Source organism: Cuculus canorus, chromosome 2 (assembly GCF_017976375.1).
Source record: "Cuculus canorus isolate bCucCan1 chromosome 2, bCucCan1.pri, whole genome shotgun sequence".
NCBI lineage: Eukaryota > Metazoa > Chordata > Aves > Cuculiformes > Cuculidae > Cuculus > Cuculus canorus.
Genome location: NC_071402.1, coordinates 127,235,178 through 127,253,128, shown reverse-complemented (window position 1 = coordinate 127,253,128; position 17,951 = coordinate 127,235,178). Strand labels below are relative to the sequence as shown.

Here is a 17,951-nt window from a genome sequence, read left to right as displayed (position 1 = left end):
CTAATGTAATATGTTATGGTTGGACTCAATGACCCAGTGGGTCCTTTCAAACCTATGATTCTATGATTCTATGTTAAAAATAGCAAACAATAAAGATACTTATACCATTCAGTATCTCCCATAGGCTCAGGCTCCTCACTGTGTTCTCTTTTCAGCTTCATCATCTTCTCCAGTGACTGAAAAACTTAACTCTTCTCCTTTGTCACACAACTTCTTTGAATTTTCATCTTCCAGTTTAAAAGAGAGCTCGAAGGAAAACAAGAATTTCCTTAAACACAAGTGGAATTTACAGTCAATTTATTTTTATAAGGGGACAGAGATTTTTTTGTAGAAGCATAGCCCAACAATAATGTAAAACATAATACTCATAAAATGGAATTCTTGTCAAAACAGTGCATTGTCAGAGTATGATCACAAACCAGATAACAGTTAGTGTGCAGGTATCATGCTTGTGAAAGACAAAAGGCCATTAATGTACTTCTAACTCAGCCAGTTCTCTGCTCTGGTGCCCTATGAAAAGGCATCACCCACACTGTGCCATGATGGAGACACTGCAGGAGCTACCTTTCCCTTTCTTTCCCATGAGAAAAGTTCATGGACTTGCTTCCTGATGCTGGTTATCAGTGCAGCCACAGCAGCAAAGTGCTCCCACTGCAAACCTACGTTCCCTGGTGAGTGTTACAATACTCCCATTCCAGAGTTAAAATCCCTGCAATTGTTTTGATTTGAAGGAGATGTGTCTATTTAAAGTGACCTGTGACATTCAGATATTCCCTAAAAACAGTTATCTCCAGGACTTCTTTCATCTAGGACTGCACACCTGCCAGCCTGGCACTTGACTAGAGAAGACCATAGCATGATTTCTCCTCTCAAGATTAAGCAGAGAAAGCCGAAAATCAGGACATAATTTAAAGCTAAGACTTTTTCCTCTAAGCCTCTGATTTAGCTTAAGATATGGAAATTCATTATATTTGCATATGATACACTCAAGAAAAAAAATTAAGTCTATTACTACACATCCTAGTCTCATTTAAAAATGATGCAAGTCTGTCTTTAGGGAAAAAAAATGAGTAGTCCCCAGAGCTTTTCACCAAAAAATCCCCAAACTACTCTGCAATTCCCTGGCAGATGACCAACAGAGAATCAAAGAACTTGCAAAGCCACAAAAGCAAAGGGCTGTTAGCAAGCGCACCAGTACTCTTGGGTGATTTGCAGCTTCTCAGAGCAATGTTTGCTTACAAGAAAAATGAACACGGGATATTATTGACCTGTTCAACCTGTTACTTCAAATATACACAGCACAGGGCAGCTTAGGTTAACACTCACACATCCAGGCTCTTAGCAGAGCCAGTGGTGACTATTTATTTGAAAACACATGGACAACAAAAGTTTACAGTTTTGAAACTTGGGATTTTTGATGGAGACCATTGAAGATGATACTACTATAATGCTTCGTACCACAAAAACTCTGGAAAATGTAGAGAGGAGGCATGTAAGTGTTTACAGATCCTGTAATGTCAGCGAATGCTCAATATAGAGAACCTTAAAAGAAATGAGCTCTAGAATAGGTGAAGTGTTCACATCTTGATGGACTACAAAGAACTCATCTCCACCTATTTCATGATCTGTAGGGACTCAAGATTCCTCATTCCAAACTTTAAGGGACTCAACTAGAAATATGTCAGGGGAACTGGACATCAGTTTTCCTCCTCATTCAAGATATCTGGAAGTTATTTGTTTAGTCATTGTCATGATCCCATTTGAATGGTCTACTAACAACTGGCATTTTCTCCCACACACAAACTAACACTTTTATAGAAGAATACCACATTTTCCGTTGTATTCCTTCTCCTATTATCAACAGTACAGTCTGAAGTCATAATCTCCGAATAAATATTAGTAGTTTGTTTTACTACTGTAGAACACTGGCATTTGTTAGAAAGAGAAAATAGTCAAACCAAACACACAAATAAATCAGAGTGAAACATTATTTCTCTGTCTAGGAATGACATTTATATAGCCATTTAGTTGACTCACAGAATTCAGCAGGCAAGCTTTCCTGCTGCCGCTAGTTGCAAGTTTTACTTCAGCCCATGGTGGGGTTCCTTGTGCAGATGTGTGTGATGGCTGACAGAAGACGGGTGACAAGGTTTAACCATCCATGACAGCTCTGCAGTCTGTTGAACTCTTCAGTGACAGCAGCATTTCCATGCTGGTGTCACCCACCTCTACTGAAAACAGACCCCTGTCTGCAAACCTGAAATTTTGTGGCAGGGGCTTGCTCTCAGGCAGAGCAGTTCTAGAAGAAATAGAAACTGTTCTGGAATGCATCTATAAGTCACCATACTGATCCTAGAAAATAGAGTTTGACACACAAGATGATCCTGCATTGGCTCCTTGGCTATAAACTCACCCTCAACTGTAATCAGGGGTAATTTTCATGTGTGGACCATCTGAGAGGAGAGATGTATTACAACATTCAGAACTGGCCCCTCTGCTTCCACAGAAATGTATAGTAGTAACGCTCATTGCTGAACTATAAATTTCTGAAATCCCACCTTAGGAAGGTTTTGTGTATCAGGATGTAGCCACCTGTTCTATAGTATAAATGACTACAAAAGAACCTGTACAGCGAAATTAAGAACAGTAATCTGCAGTATTGTAAGGATGCTATGCAGCAAAGAAAGTCCTCTGTATCTAGAAAATAGTGTCTCAGTAATGCTACTCACAGATTTTGAAGTACTAACAGGCAAATCACCTGACTGGCAGCTAACTCATAAGCAAGTGCTGTTTGTTCAGAGCTTACTAAATTTTGAACAATGTGGCTGCTAATGAATCAGTGTTGCTCAGTGTAGTACAGTGCAGATTAATTAACTCCCTTTAAGCCCTCCCCAGACTTTAACCATTACTATAGATAGATCAGTGCAAAGTATTTCTTCTATGTGCTGCAGTGATTTAAAAAGTGCTGTTCCACTAGAAACTGTCCAGAGTAATAGCAGAAGTATTGTGTAAATTTGAGTTCCTCCTTCCCTTGAATGCTGTGCATTGTCCTACCTTATCAAAAATGAGTTTCCAAGGCATTAATGAGCAACTTCCACTGAAGCATGCAAGTATACTTTGTACTTCTGAAAAGTCACGGGGACAGTCATTTAAAAGAGTAAACAAAACCCCAAAATGCAAAAGGAGACAATAATAACCGGAGGATTAGAGGCTTTTAGATGAGGAACAACAGTTGAATACTGCTTTTATTCCACTCTGAAGATACAACTACACAAATTAGTACAACTGTTCCCCATATAGCAGTGATCAGCACAAAAACGTTTACTGGAAATTGCTAAGAAACAGGCATTTTCATGACACAAGGGGAAAATGACAACTCATAAAACAAAGTTAAAAAATTAAAAATTACAGAGCTACAAACGAGACCAACTTACAGAATTTCTGCTGAAAAGACATTATTAAGGCAGTGCAGCCTTCTACCAAGCTTTGGTGACTTTAGGAATAGTCAGTGTTTTCACTGAAGGTGAAGGAAAAGTTTGTCTGAGTGAAGAGCCTATGAGCTGCCCAGCAGAGCAAGGAAATTGCTCTCCAAGACATGTACATCTATGCACAGTCAAGAATTCCCGTCCCTGCTCTATCTACCCCTGATGGTTATCAGAAGGCAAATACTGGCCTTGTCGGGAGCACCAAACTCATCTGATCTGGCTGTATTGATCCTTTAGCACCTTGCAATTGGATCTTTTCATTCGATACTATGTAAACATATTGCAAGGATTATTCCTATGCCTACCACAGATCTGGTAAGGGAGAGCTAATGTTGTAGAAGATTATTGCTATCGCTCCCCTCTGTCATGCTCAGGGAACTAGGAAGAGAGAGATTGCTGTTGTGGAAAATCAGTCCCTCACACTTGCGTTTCAGTGCTAATACCTCTCTACTGGGCTAAATTACTGCAGCTGCCTTTCTGCCACTGGCAGACCAGGACATGAGATAAAAGATCAGTAGTACCCTGCTTCTTTCCTGAGCTTCTCTATCCAGGCCATTCTTAGAAAATGAATTAGCAATATCTGTTTTTTCTTAAAAACAGAGAGTCCAAAGGAGGACACCCAACTTCGGTCACTGTATTGTCTCTCTGTCATCTCTCTTATGCCCCATGTTCTGTTCTCCTCACCCTCTACCCTCCTGTTAGCACCTCCTGAAGCAGAATCAGGTCTTTCTCTGGTCTTCCTTGTGTGAGAAAATGGAACCAATTTAATTTTTAAAAACGTTTGGCCAAAATCAGGTCAAAACATTCCAGAAGTTCAATGTCAGGATGCCTTGGCAGTTTGCCTCTACAAAATTGAGTCAAATGGGCTCACTTGCCCTGGGTGAAGAGTCCCTCCATGAAAGGTTAAAATTCCCACCACACCTCCCAGGCAGGCAGAAAGAGATAAGGCAGCAGATAACAGGGAACTTCGTGGCATTTCCTGCAGCCACCCTCCTGCTGGAGCTGTAGGACCTGGCTTTGGTCCATTCCCTGTGCATTTAAAGTGCAGGCACCTGATCTATGTCATCCTAGCTCACAGGGAGAGAGGCAGCTTACGACTTATACCCAGCATCCAAACACACGCATTTAGTTTCATAGAATCATAGAATAGTTTGGGTTGGAAGTGACCTTGAAGATCATCCAATTCCAGCCCCCCTGCCATGGGAAGGGACATCCCACTATATCAGGCTGCCCAGGGCCCCATCCAACCTGGCCTTGAACACCTCCAGGGATGGGGCAGCCACAGCTTCGCTGGGCAACCTGTGCCAGTGCTTCACCGCTCTCATGGTGAAGAAATTCTCCTTATATCTAGTCTAAATCTGCCCCTCTCCAGTTTGTACCCATTGCCCCTCGTCCTATCACTCCAAGGTTTTTGTGAACAGTCCCTCTCCAGCTTTCTTGTAGCCCCTTCAGGTACTGGAAGGTCGCTATAAGGTCTCCTCTTCTCCACACTGAACAACCCCAACTCTCTCAGCCTGTCCTCGCAGGGGAGGTCCTTCATCTTTGTAGCCCTCCTTCATATATATACGTTTAAAAACCAGCCGAACTATGTAGATTATAAAGAACATAAAAGATATATAGCATTAAAATATGTGAAAACACATGGATTATACAATGTATGCCTGTACGCAGGTGCGATTCCGGGGTGGTCCCTGCAGGCGGGGGCTGCGGGAGCGGCTCGGGCCCGCGGGTCCAGGTGAGCGGGGGCAGGGGTGTCCCGGGCCTCAAGGAGTTACGGGGCAGGAGCAGGATGACTTCACTCCCGCCGGCCCCGTTTCACAATCCCGCGGCGTTCAGAAGGGGCGAGCACTGTGTCAAGCCCAGCGCGCTCCGCCGCGCACACACCCCCGTGTTCTCACGCCGGATTTTCCCGGGCCATGAATAATCTCGAAGCCCCCTCGATAAATACACGTTCAGGGATGCCCGGAGCTCATTCAACCCCACAGCCTCACCGAGGAGAAAGGGACGAGAAACAGCGTCGTCATGAAGTTTCCCCGGGGCTGCGACTGCGAGCGGGACCGCCCCGCCGCGCTGCTGCTGCTGCTGCTGCTGCCGCTGCTGCTGTCGGGGGCCGCCGCCGCCCCGCTGCCCCCCGCCGACTCCTCCGGGGAGGCTGAGCTGGAGCCGGCGGCGGGGCGGCGGGAGGCGCTGCCCGACTGCGTGCGGCTGGCCAGGCTGCTGCACGCCCGGGCCGCCCAGCTGCAGCAGGAGGTGGGTGCCGCGCCGCTCGGGGCTCCCCCGCTCACACACCCGCTCAGATGCTCGAACGCTCGCCCCCGCACTCCTTCTCTCTCACACACCCCCCGGGGTTGGCTGCCTCTGGCCAAGGTGCGATGAAACCTCTCCGCTGTCTCTCCCTAGATGTGCGAGAAGTTTACCGTCTGCGAGAACAGCATGGAAATGCTCGTGCGGAACAACCTCAACCTCCCCAAGGTGACGGAGGAAGATGGGTGTATGCTCGCCGGCTTCGATGAGGCAAGGAACCGTTCTCCTTTCTAGTCTAATTCTATATCCCTGGGGCAATAAGCCCCGGCGGTGTTTTATTCGCCTGGTCCAAAAACCTGAAGAAGTTGACGTAAAGCTTTGTGCGGGCTCCTGCTGGCTTTGGCGTGGCACAGACCTCCACTCTCTGCCTAAGCATCACCCACTTACCTGCACATCACGCACGATATCGCGATCAAGGCATTTCTGAGCTGGAAGTGACTTTCTCACTCTTTTCTCATTTCAGGATAAATGCTTGAAGAAAATCTCCAGTGGGCTTTATACATTTCAGACGTACCTTCAATACGTACAAGAAACTTTTGTCAGTGAAAAGCAAAACATCGAATCGCTGTGCTATAGCACAGAGCACCTAGCACGCACCATAAGACAGATGGTGAGTTGGTTTTAAATTCACTCTGATAATTGTTAGGGCTTAGCACTGATGTGTAGTCAGAGAAAGAGGCTGCTATGTGAAGTTGAACATTTCCCGTTTTCATTTCTCTCAGCAGAAACAGGTGATGGTTCCTTATGCTTAGACACTTAGCCTCATGACTAACTTACAGGTCTTACAAGCTTTTGCTTTCGTTTCCTAAAGAAACACTCTTCTTCCTACTTTCTATTGTAATTTCTGACTTCCAAACCAACAATTAAATGCATCATATTGTTCGAAGAACAAATATACTAATGCTGCCTGGCTGATAGAAAAAAAGATTTCTCAGGGAGCTTCTTCCTAATTGCAGAACTGCAGTTCAGTCCAAGCTTTCTAGTGCTGCAACACCCTGGGAAGCAGAAATAAGTAACTTTTTTTTTAAAAAAAAAAAATAAAAATAAAAGCAAATATCCTGTTACAATATTATTAAACATCAAAACTCTCCAAAACAAACTTTTAAGCAAAGTTGTATGGTATATTGAGATTTCAGTAGCTTAAAAATCAAAGAAAACAGTTAAATCCAGAATGTAAGTAAGTGACTTGACCATATAAAATGTGCTGCCTGTTGAAAAGTACATGTTTTCCTTGTAATCACCAGGAAAAAAAACCTAACTCTTACTTCTTTACAAACTCTTACTTCTTTACAAATACCCAATTCTCTTTTGATTTGGTAAACTAAACACTATTCATTTCTGTCACTCATCTATGTCTTGGGAGAGCTTTGAAAGATCACATTTCAAAAATTCACTTCATTCCTGCAGTTCTCACTCATATTCATAACCCTTAACATAAATACTTCCTTTGTCATCAGGGAAACTATTTGCCTGAGTAAGAACCACCCAGGTGAGTAAGGACTGCAGAAATCTCTGGGCATTATTTCCTTCAGGCCCCTTTTTGACATCTGAAAAGCCCATTGTGTGTTTGCCATAGCTTTCCTAACCTATTTATTTATGTCATTCTTAAACTGAAAGGGAGCTGACCTGCTTTTTTTCACACTGTGTTAGCTAAGAAGAATAGTCATGTCACAAGACAGCAACTAACAACTGATTTCCAACTTGATATATGAGTTTACAGAAAGTTTGTTTCGTAACTGGGGAAGACTAGAATTTTTGGAAAATTCGTAGGAATGAGGTAACTGGAACAGGCAGAAATAAACACAGTGACCAAAAGCAAAACCTGTACTTGTAGAAATTACAGTTTTTGAGAGAGGAGTCTTCACCTCCAGGTTGAACATTTTTGTTTAGGAATTTATTTGCTATTTAAGGCAAGGGAGCAAGGACAGAATCTGCCACTTGTGGTCAAGTAGATCCACCAGCACAATACTGGTCTGGATATCCAGATACAAACTTTTACAGCGCGCAACACGGAGGTGGATATACCAGTAACTTGGGGTGTGATGAGAATCCACTTTCAAGTAGTCTGGACAGCAAGAATATTCATACTATTAAAAAAGAAAGGTGTTCCAGAAAGAGGCGTGCATGCTTTTGTCACTTGTTAAAAGGCAGAAGAGATCCTAAAAGCAGGATGAAGCAGACACTTTATTATTAGACTTCTGGATCCCAAATTGTCTAAAACAGCTCCATGATTTGGATGAGTAACTGCCATTTTCAGAAGGTACCCACCTGCATTTTCCAGGCCTGACCTGTCAGTCAGCATAACTCCCTTTTAGTCATTTCGCAGGTAAGATCCCACATACCAGTCAAAGTTGGCAACGCTTAAGTCTCTCACGTGCCTAAATGCATGGAAAGTAAGAACTAAGCAGCTAAACAAGTTTCACATCTTTGGAAACTGTTAATCTACTACAAAATGTGAGAGTACTCCAATGTCATCTAATTAACTTACAACTCAGGATGAAGCAGCCAGTACAGCTTAGGACAAATCACTATTAGCATCTTCCCAACCAACCACGTGGTTGGCAGATAGCAGGAGAGGTGTATCAGTCTATACAGTCCTGCAAGTTGGACCATGATGCCAGGTGTTGCATTCAAGCCAGAACAAACAATATAGATCAAACGAGACCCTCTAAGTTCTTCCCCAGTAATCATAGCAGACATCAGCCTCAAATCCCACCACAGAAGTAGGGCTCTAGGAAAGAACACATCCCACAGAGGTCTGCCATCCACCACACAGAAAGGGTGAATACACTACCCAGAAAGGGTGGTCAGGAACTCATTATAAACTGATGCTCTCCAACAACCTCAATTACAAAGTTATAACCGTGGAACCCCAATATTTTCTTTTTCACAGGTGATCAATCCTGATGAAGTGATCATCCCGGACTCAGCTACCCAAGAATCGCTCCATGCCAAGCTGAAGTCCGATAAGACTTGGATAGAGAAAATCACCACCCATCTTATCCTCCGAGACTTTACTTCATTTATGGAGAAAACCGTGAGGGCCATTCGCTATTTGAAAAACACCAGGAGTATCAGTGTCTGAATGTTTTAATTCAGGCACAATCCTTTGTTACAAATCTGTCATGTGGCAGATGACAGTGTTGTTCTGTTTTAAGAACCAGAAATAGTAACAATGATTTGCATTTTTATATATTCTTATTTCCTTCTAGGAACCTATTTATTGTATTTAAAATATTTATTAAAATGTTTCCTATTTATTTTTCTGATATTTAGAAATAATTTAAACAAAGAATGTCTTTTATTTCATTTCTAATGGTACTATTCAGAATATCAACTTATTAAATACGTATTCAATGAAAAATATTTTCAGAAGAAGCCAGAAAAATTTGTATAACTTATGTTTTTTAAAATATTTGAGAGATGTTATTTATGACTTATTTATATCTTTAGAACAAATAAAAGCTAATTTTAAATAAAAACAACTGTATGAGCTGTTTGAACTTTAAATAAGACTAAGGAACTCTATCCAATTTTTAATACCTGCAATTAACAAAACAGCCACTTTCAAGAATTTAAATTTTATCTATATAATGAGGTTGGTAACCTATATAGTGCATACACACCCTACAGGCACAGCTTGATCAACATATAATTCTTAAAATGGGATATAAAGGAACCAGATGCACTGCACATGGCACTTAAGAATGAACAGGATAAAGCATAATTGCTATTGAAAAATAAATAAACAATTAGCCCCCTACATTTAACTAGGAATACCCCATAAAATTATAATTGTCAAGCAATCGCTTTTAAACAAGTAGAATGGTAAGATACCACATTAACAGCTTTGACATGAATACTATCATCTGATTAGACTTACTGCTGTCATCCAACGGAATTTTCAATGTTTGATTAAGCATCCTTCTCCCCTCCCAAGTAGCAGGAAAAAAAAAATTAGGCTCTTTCCTCAGCAGTTATAAATCAATGTATTGCTGTGGAGAAGGCAGTGACTGTTAATGATCTAATGCACTTGTCTTTTGTAATTTATATTCCACTAGCACAGCCACCCCACTGAACATGAATACATTCTTGAATACAGTAGATAAAAAACCAACAGGTCCTTAGCCAGAGTACCAAACTGCTCAGATGTTCCTTAGCTGTATCATCTGTTTCATTGAATACCTCCTATGCTCATACTGGAGGAATTCACAGCACACACAAGGAGCAGTAGGCCCTCGAGCTTTGTCGGTGCAGATGAGGAGATGAAAGGCAAATGCTGGAATGTGGATAAGGATGTCAGTAGATTCTCCTCTTCCTCTGAGCAATCCAATTGTCCACATATGCATTCCACCGATGGAGATGCCAAAACAGTGAGCAGTCTACCTGCATCTCAGAGGCTCAAAACAAATCAAGCCACAGCTTTGCCCAATATGGTAAAACCAGCATCTCAAGTTGTGCAACATCTCAAGAAGGAATAGAGACCTCAAGGTAGCCACTTTCATGATGTCTGTGGTGAATGGGGTTTTCTCACAGTGCAGAAGACCCTGCTTTGGCTGTCTGGACACATGCTGGAGGAGACATTAGGAAAGCCCGTTTTAGCTTTTTCACAGCTGACCTTCCCAGGGATTTTTTAAGCGACCCTTTGGTTAGAGACCATTCTGGCTATTATGATGTCCATAATAGCTGAGAATCAAATGTGGATTCTACCTTGGACCTTTTAAAGACTTTATTATGACTATGTGAAAAGAGAGAGAGAGAGGGAGGGAAAGAAAGATCATCAGTTTACCTGAGCTTCCTCCATAGACATCCGCAATTCTCAGGGTACTTTAATGCAGCTATTGCCCTGTTTGCCATGGTTTTGCTGTCACTGTGCCAACTTCAGGGACTGCCCTCAGGATAAGCACCACTTGCTGGAATCTACAGTCATTTGTGCCTGTGGCACACGAATATTTGCAGTGGGGAATTCATATGGAGGTCAGAGGAGAACTAAACACTCTTGAGTATGTTATGGGGCCTCTCAAACTAACCAACCTATTGTCCCTTTTCCAGTTTGCTGTGTAGAAACTATTATACAACAATTAACAAGCACACGGGAACATTTATTTTAGTTAGCAGACCAGCGCAAACACATAACAAACAGAGCAACAGTAAAAGTGAGCGTTTCTCTTATAAATCAGTCCTCAAAAATCACTGTAGCAACTATGAAATACCTCAACACTTCTATTGAAAGAAGCTCAGCTTCACTGAAAGCAAACTCACTAAGCAAGGCAAAAAAAAAAACCCAAACAACCAACCAAAAAGACCTGCTAATAATTGTTGATAAAAACTAGGAAACTACCTAGCAAAGAAGCATTCTGGCTGCTGCTGTACAGGACCAGCCTCTCCCCACATATCCCACGCAGCCTCTTCCCATATTCCCCTGGCATCTCCGCTCATTAACCTCACACACAGATTTCCAGATGCTCAATTGATTAGTAACTCCCTTCATCCTGAATTTGCCTTGCCAATACAGGAAGAAGGTAAACCTATGTTAAAAAGCATGCATACAGTCTACAGTATGCAAGCAAGCCCACAGTATAAAGAGACAGCGTTAAAGATAAGAAACAAAATATTCCTCGGTGCTGTGGACATGACACTAAAATGGTAGACCAGAGGAAAAAAAAAAAATAAAAAGAATGCAACCTAATACAAAAGCAAACTGTAATGCAATTTTTTTTCACAATGACAGTGTCTTAAGCACCATTTTTCTTTTTTACCCATATCTTTTTCCATCAGACACGTAAGCTTTTTTTTAATAAAAAGGAAAACGTTTCAGCCTGAAACTTCACAGGCTTCACTACCATTCCCTGCCCAGTAAGCCTATGTACTGATATAAATGCTAAAATCTGGCATAAAGAACAACAGCTACTTGAAAGTGACTGTCTGCATCTCTAGTACCTTCACAGGTTTTACTAATAGCTGATGGCAAGTGAGGTTAACAGGACAGAGTGATGCTACAAGAGTTAAGCCACCAGTGAAGCAAGGAGAGCAGGATCACTTTTCAGTAGTAATGAGCCATTAGGTTGTCTCAGCTTGATGGCAAACTTCCACCTAAGTAATGAGCCATTAGGTTTGCTAAACTTGATGGCAAACTTCCCCCTAAGTTTGCCAGTTATTTGTGACTAATAATCTTTTCTGCATTCAATGTAAAAGATAAAATGGTGGAAAGGTAAGTATACAATAGCACACATCAGATCCTAATGGTAAAGAAATGCTGCCAAGTATATATATATATATTACTACAAACCTTGTGATATTGGATAGGAAGCTCTCTGTAAAACCTCACTTCTTGAGTTGAATGATTAGATAACAACTTCTGATCTCTCAGTGAGTTTCTTTGTTCTCCTTGATAAAGAAAATCAAACCTCATGCCTTTGCTCCCAGAAAACGCAACCTCTGCCGGCTCCAACACTGAAATACCATTATCTCCCTGAACTCTTAACAAAATCAATTAATTTCCATAATCTAAACATATTTAACTCAAGCTTGGTGTACTTTCAAGACTGACCATGGCAGTCACCAGAAAACACACTACATAAATTTTGCAATCTGAATTTCCATTCAGTAACCAGAATCTAAGAAGATTCAATCTTCTATGAGAAAATATTTAAAAAAAAATTTAAACATTAATCTTCAGATTCAGAAAACTGAGATCTGATTTGCCATGCCACACTTATTTCTACCAGACAGTGCTTACCTAACACAGTATTTTTCTGGTTTAACTGCACTGAGGGCAACATTCTGACTGGTTTCTACAACAGCAAATGTATTTATGATTAGTTGTTTCCTTATTCCTTTGAAATTATGTATTAATACGTAGTTCTACATTCTGTACCATAAAATAGGGACATTATGATGTATAAGCAAATTGTACTAACAGTTTTATTACCTGAGAGAATCACTTAGGGCTGTTACAGAGACACACAAAAGTAAAATCACTTAGAAAAAGCTCGAAGTCCCATCCTCAAGTAAAAAGAGAAGAACTAGCTCCTATGCTGTCACTATTGCTCAGCAACAGTCTTTGTCTCCTCTTCCCCTTCTAAAAATCTGGGAAGAGAGGCAAAGGGAAAAGGGACCATATACCTACTGTGCCTGTGGATCCCACATTGGCATGCATTAACAAACACAATGAAGTTCAAAGATGTTTAAACTGTGAGACCTATACCCTCCCAACTCAGAGACCCTGGACAGGGCTATAAAAAGAACCTTGTTAGAAGAGAGACCATTTGTGATGATGGCAGATGTATAGGCAGTCTTCCAGTTTGTCTGGAAAGGGATTGTTTTCAAGTTGCACTGTCACAACTTGCACCACTTAGGGTGTCTCTACGAATATAAAGTGGATCCTGAAAAAGAGAATTGGAGTATAACTGGAAATCCAGGTTTATCTGACTTCCCAGACTAATAATGGCTTGCTACTGAAGTTGCTTGAACTTATTTTTGTTAGAAACTTGGAGTTGATTTTTTAATCAGAATAAATAACTAAAGAGTAAATACACTTTTCCACTTAGCAGATAAGCATCCCCTCTGCCTTACCCATCCCCTAACTCTGAATTAACATAGTATCATAGTATAGTAAAGGGTTGGAAGGAACCTTAAATATCATCTAGTTCCAACCCCTCTGCCACGGGCAGGGACATCCCACTAAATCAGGCTGTTCAACACCCCATCCAACCTGGCTTTGAACACCTCCAGGGATGGGGCATCCACAGCCTCCCTGGGCAACCTGTTCCAGTGTCTCACCACTCTCATCAAGAAATTCCTCCTAATGTCCAGTCTAAATCTGTCCTTCTTTAGTTTATACCTGTCCCCCCGGTCCTATCTCCACAAGCCTTTATGAATAGCCCCTCTCCAGCTTTCCTGCAGGCCCCCTTCAGGTACTGGAAGGTCACTATAAGGTTTCCTTGAAGCCTTCAACATAAGCATAAGCAAGAAACAATGCATGTAACCCACAAGCTTAACCAAGAAACAGCTCTTTCATTGCACATCATCATGGAAAAGTATTTAGAAGTTGCAATTAAGTAGTCACTTGTAAAAATTAAATTAGTCATATGAACTTCAACCAGGATGTGGTCTCTACTGTGTGGTGAGAAGAGATGTAATGAACTTTTCTTTCCAAATATAACATCAATATCATAGCTTAAATTCCAAGACTGTAATGAGATCTTTCCAAAAACATCCAGGATATATAGTGATATATCCTGTTTTATAACTGTGATCTGATATAGTACAGTGACTTTATACCAGCCACGTCTACAGGAATTTGTAGTAGAATTAAATACTTGTTCCAAAGTTCTTATCAGCTTCAATTTTGCCTCACAATTGGCCAGTCCCTGAAGAGTTTTTGTAGCAAAAAGGTAGGCCCCTTAGTAGATTAACTTACTAAGAACAAATTTATATGGAAAGCCAGATATCTTTTTTTTATTCTCCCATTTAGTACAATTTTTTACAATTCAAATTCCAGGAGATCCCAAGTCCACACATCAAGACCAAAAAACCCACCAAATTCACAAGACTCCCTCAGTATCACACATGAAGCATCACAGGGCTCTACAGCTCCCTCTCTCACTTCCATGCCTGTTCTTTCCTCACTTCTTACTTAATTTTCTCTTTAAAAAAATCTTGTCTGCTTTTTCTACTCCTTGTTCTTCTTTTGACTGACCTTTATTCTCTTTTCCAGACCCTAATTTTCTTCCTTCCTGCATTTCTTTTAGCCCAACAACTCTTGCACCTCTGTGCACACTTGAGGGCAGCTCCTCAAAGCCAAGCTTGCAGGAGACACTTTGCTAAGGAGTTGTCACTGCCAAGGGCTAAAGAGTTGCTGTCCACCACAAATATTCGATGGTACCAGGTTATAACTGATCTTCTGACTCCAGATGAATGCAATGACAGAAGAGGCAGTTTTAATGTGCCAGTGAACGAGACATTCAGAAGACAGGATGCCATGTTGCTCCTTGCCCATCAGAACCTCCTGACGCTTTGCTAGTATTTCAGACACAGTTTGGCTCGAGGAGGAGAAACAGCCCTTTCTTCAGTTCTGCGTCAAGGACAATCCCTTGTTCACATATACCCTCCATGAAGACAAAACAAAAGCCACTGCTGCCATTGTCACTCATAGCAGATGGCCGAGATGCCAACCAGAACCTTTTGACAAGGAGAAATGTTGTCTTCCTGATGTGAAAGGATCACAGGCATGGGACTGCAGGTCACCGAAGATGGAGAACAGAGCACTCTTCTTGCATTAAAGTCCTCAAGATGCCTTTGGTTTTGGCAAGCAGCAATGAGCTAAGAACCATGGCATCCTTTGATCTTCCTAAGTCTGGTCCAGATGGAAACATTCCCCTCACCCTCTTACGCAAGGTACAATAGGCTCCAGGAACAGCCTCCCACCTGGGATATTTCCCCAACACTAAGGCGACCACCAGCACACTCCACCTCCACTTTGCAGGCACAAGGCACACAGCTGAACAATTCCTTATCTCCAGGTAAGATCAGAGGAAGATAACTCAAAGTTAGCACAATCTCCACAGCACATAATAGGGCATCAATGATTTTATTTCACACATCACAGACTGTAGCCTTGATCTTGGCTGCGTAAGTCACACCGCAATTTTCAGTAAACTAGACTCATTGGCTTTACTTGAACACTAAGAGTTCATACATAGTCTCGCAGGACTGCATCACTACAGGAAGAATCCATATTTGGCTGCAGAAGCCACCGATTCACTTGACAGAGGTCAATATAGTCGAGCAGGGGAGTTCATGTTTGTTCTTTAAGTGTATCCCATCCAAGAGTAAAAGAAAACTTTCTTGAGTTTTACCAGGAGAAAGACGTAAAAGTAAAAGGAGATTAAAACACTCAGAACAAGTAACACCTAACTTGAAGTTCCTAGCCCACAGCCTTGACAAACAGGAGTCCCTCCACTCTACTCCAGAGACCTGCCCTCTTCCCCCTAGAAACACCAAAACCAGAAAAAGTCTTGATAAAACAAGCATATTTGCTGACAGTATTTAGGAAAATTAAGATTCTTCATAGGAATTCATTTGACATGTGTCTTCAAAGAACACTGATCTGCTCTTATAAGCACATCTGAATTTTGTGAAAATGATAACTGCAAAATAATTTTAAGACATTGCTACCAAAGATTCCTTCACTTTTAAACTTGAAAAAAATTTACTCCCATTCTGGTTTTTGCTACTTTACAATTAATTAGCAAAATGTATGGTTAATGCTTATTCTTCTTTTTTTTCCAGAGGGAAAAAAAAAGGCGTGCTTATTTAAAGGAGTTTCACTCTCCTTTAAGTTACACAAAGAGACCTATGCTGAATGAAACACCAGCTGTACAAATGAAAAATGTTATACCACACGCTGACATTCAATTTAGCTTGCCTTGAACATACTATGAAGGACACTTTTCCTCCCAATTTGAAAACCAAAAAGTTCTACACTGACTTTCCTGAACCATACTTGATTTTTTTTTTGAGAAAAATAAGTTCACTTATTTCCACAATAGCAGTGAATTACCAAATACTTGCTAGCCAACGTACTTAGTGAAATTTTAAAATTGCATAAGCAGTATTTATCCAATAATTCCAAGTATCAGAAAACCAACTACTTTTAAGGGAAATTTACAGTATGGTGAAGTCACAGAACCTGGCCCGTGCTTGATACATCAAGCTTATGTAAAGCTTTTAATGAGAAAATGAGAAAACTTCCCTATTTCTCTAGCTCTTGCCAAATACTATTATTCTTGGAAAGACACCAGAACAACCATGTGGCGGTTAAGACCCACAAACCACATCCCCAAATGGCTGACACAAAATAGAGCACATGAAATACACTTCTACAGGTGTTTGGGTCCATCCACTCACTGTGCACCCTTACGAAATGCAAACTTTGATTTTGAGAAATCTGAGTTAGTCTAGATTATTTCATCAGTATTGTAATTAGGATAATTTAAAAAAAAAAATCAGAATTTGAATTCCTTTCACAATTTAGGACATCTGAACAGTTACAGTAATCTCAAGTTACCGTAAGAAAAAAGGCACCAGAAGAGCTGCAGTATCAACAGGATATAGGGTCACAAGAACAGTGTTTTGCATTCAGTCCTTACTCTATTCCCCTGCGTCTACTAGTAGCTATCCCACCATTTCATGACATTTGAATTAAATACCATGATTAATGGAATTTTAAAGAACATGGTTTGCATTAGCACTCACAAATGCTTCCCACTTTTCTTTCTTCCCAATTCTTATATTTTGATGTAATTTTTTTCTCCTTGTCTCATTTCTGATTTTCTTGCCACTAAGATCTACCCTTAAACACAGCAACATTTTACCATGAATTTTCACAGCAGATGAGAAATGGAGGAATCTCCTATTCCTTACATATTTAATTAATGGAAGATATTTAATTAATGGAAAAACTGTGCAACAATATGTGGGGTGAAAAAAAAAACAACCTGAACTCTAGAATACTTTTGTTGCAATGATAATTCGGAGCCAATAAGCACTGATATTTTAAATCACTGCACAGATACAAACTAGCTTGTATAGTTCTAGAAGTGAGAGAAGGATCTACCCAATGCAGCTGCTCTTTGACGGAAACCAAGCGGTTGCTATTTCAGTGCTTGAATTTCAGTGTTGAAAGAAAGAAAACCAACTGAAATCAAAAACAACATTCCAAAAAGCAAGACTTTGGAGTAAAAATAGAGCATATACCTTCTTTAGTGTAATTTCCTTCCTCTTACTGTAAGAGAACTGTATACGTATACAGACACCCTGAGCACTTATATCATGTCAACCCACCCCAGCACAAACTACGAAAAATGTACAGTCTTTAAAGATAAATTTGACAGAGAAGTTTACTTCTTACTTTTTACTGTCTGACTATGTCAGGAAAAACGTATGTATCTCTCAATCCAGAGATGAACAAATCCAAGAGCAACGACCAAAATATCCAGCCCTCAAAAAACCCCCACCCATGTCAGCATAGTGGGCAGCTGCAGAGGCTTACCAATATTCAGGCAAGGAATCATTAAAGAATATTGAAGTATTTAAAACATTAGCTCAGTTTTCTAGTTATTGTAAAGATAAAGAGGAATCTTTACCCAAAAGACCATC

General features: G+C 40.8%; 1 protein-coding gene across 1 annotated transcript; it reads left to right on the top strand.

The window, feature by feature from the left end:
* Positions 1 to 285: 285 nt before the first annotated feature.
* Positions 286 to 9,166, top strand: IL6 (interleukin 6). Its single transcript, XM_054060157.1, has 4 exons — positions 286 to 5,735; positions 5,886 to 5,999; positions 6,253 to 6,399; positions 8,683 to 9,166. Exons 1-4 carry the CDS (start codon positions 5,508 to 5,510, stop codon positions 8,872 to 8,874), a joined length of 681 nt encoding a protein of 226 aa, XP_053916132.1. The 5' UTR covers positions 286 to 5,507; the 3' UTR covers positions 8,875 to 9,166.
* The last annotated feature ends 8,785 nt before the right edge of the window (positions 9,167 to 17,951 follow it).

Bases quoted from the DNA above. Each gene is read 5' to 3' on its own strand.
- IL6 (XM_054060157.1), top strand. From the start codon at position 5,508: ATGAAGTTTCCCCGGGGCTGCGACTGCGAGCGGGACCGCCCCGCCGCG. The intron at 5,736-5,885 runs GTGGGTGCCGCG...GTCTCTCCCTAG, and splicing joins CCGCCCAGCTGCAGCAGGAG to ATGTGCGAGAAGTTTACCGT. The intron at 6,000-6,252 runs GCAAGGAACCGT...TTCTCATTTCAG, and splicing joins TGCTCGCCGGCTTCGATGAG to GATAAATGCTTGAAGAAAAT.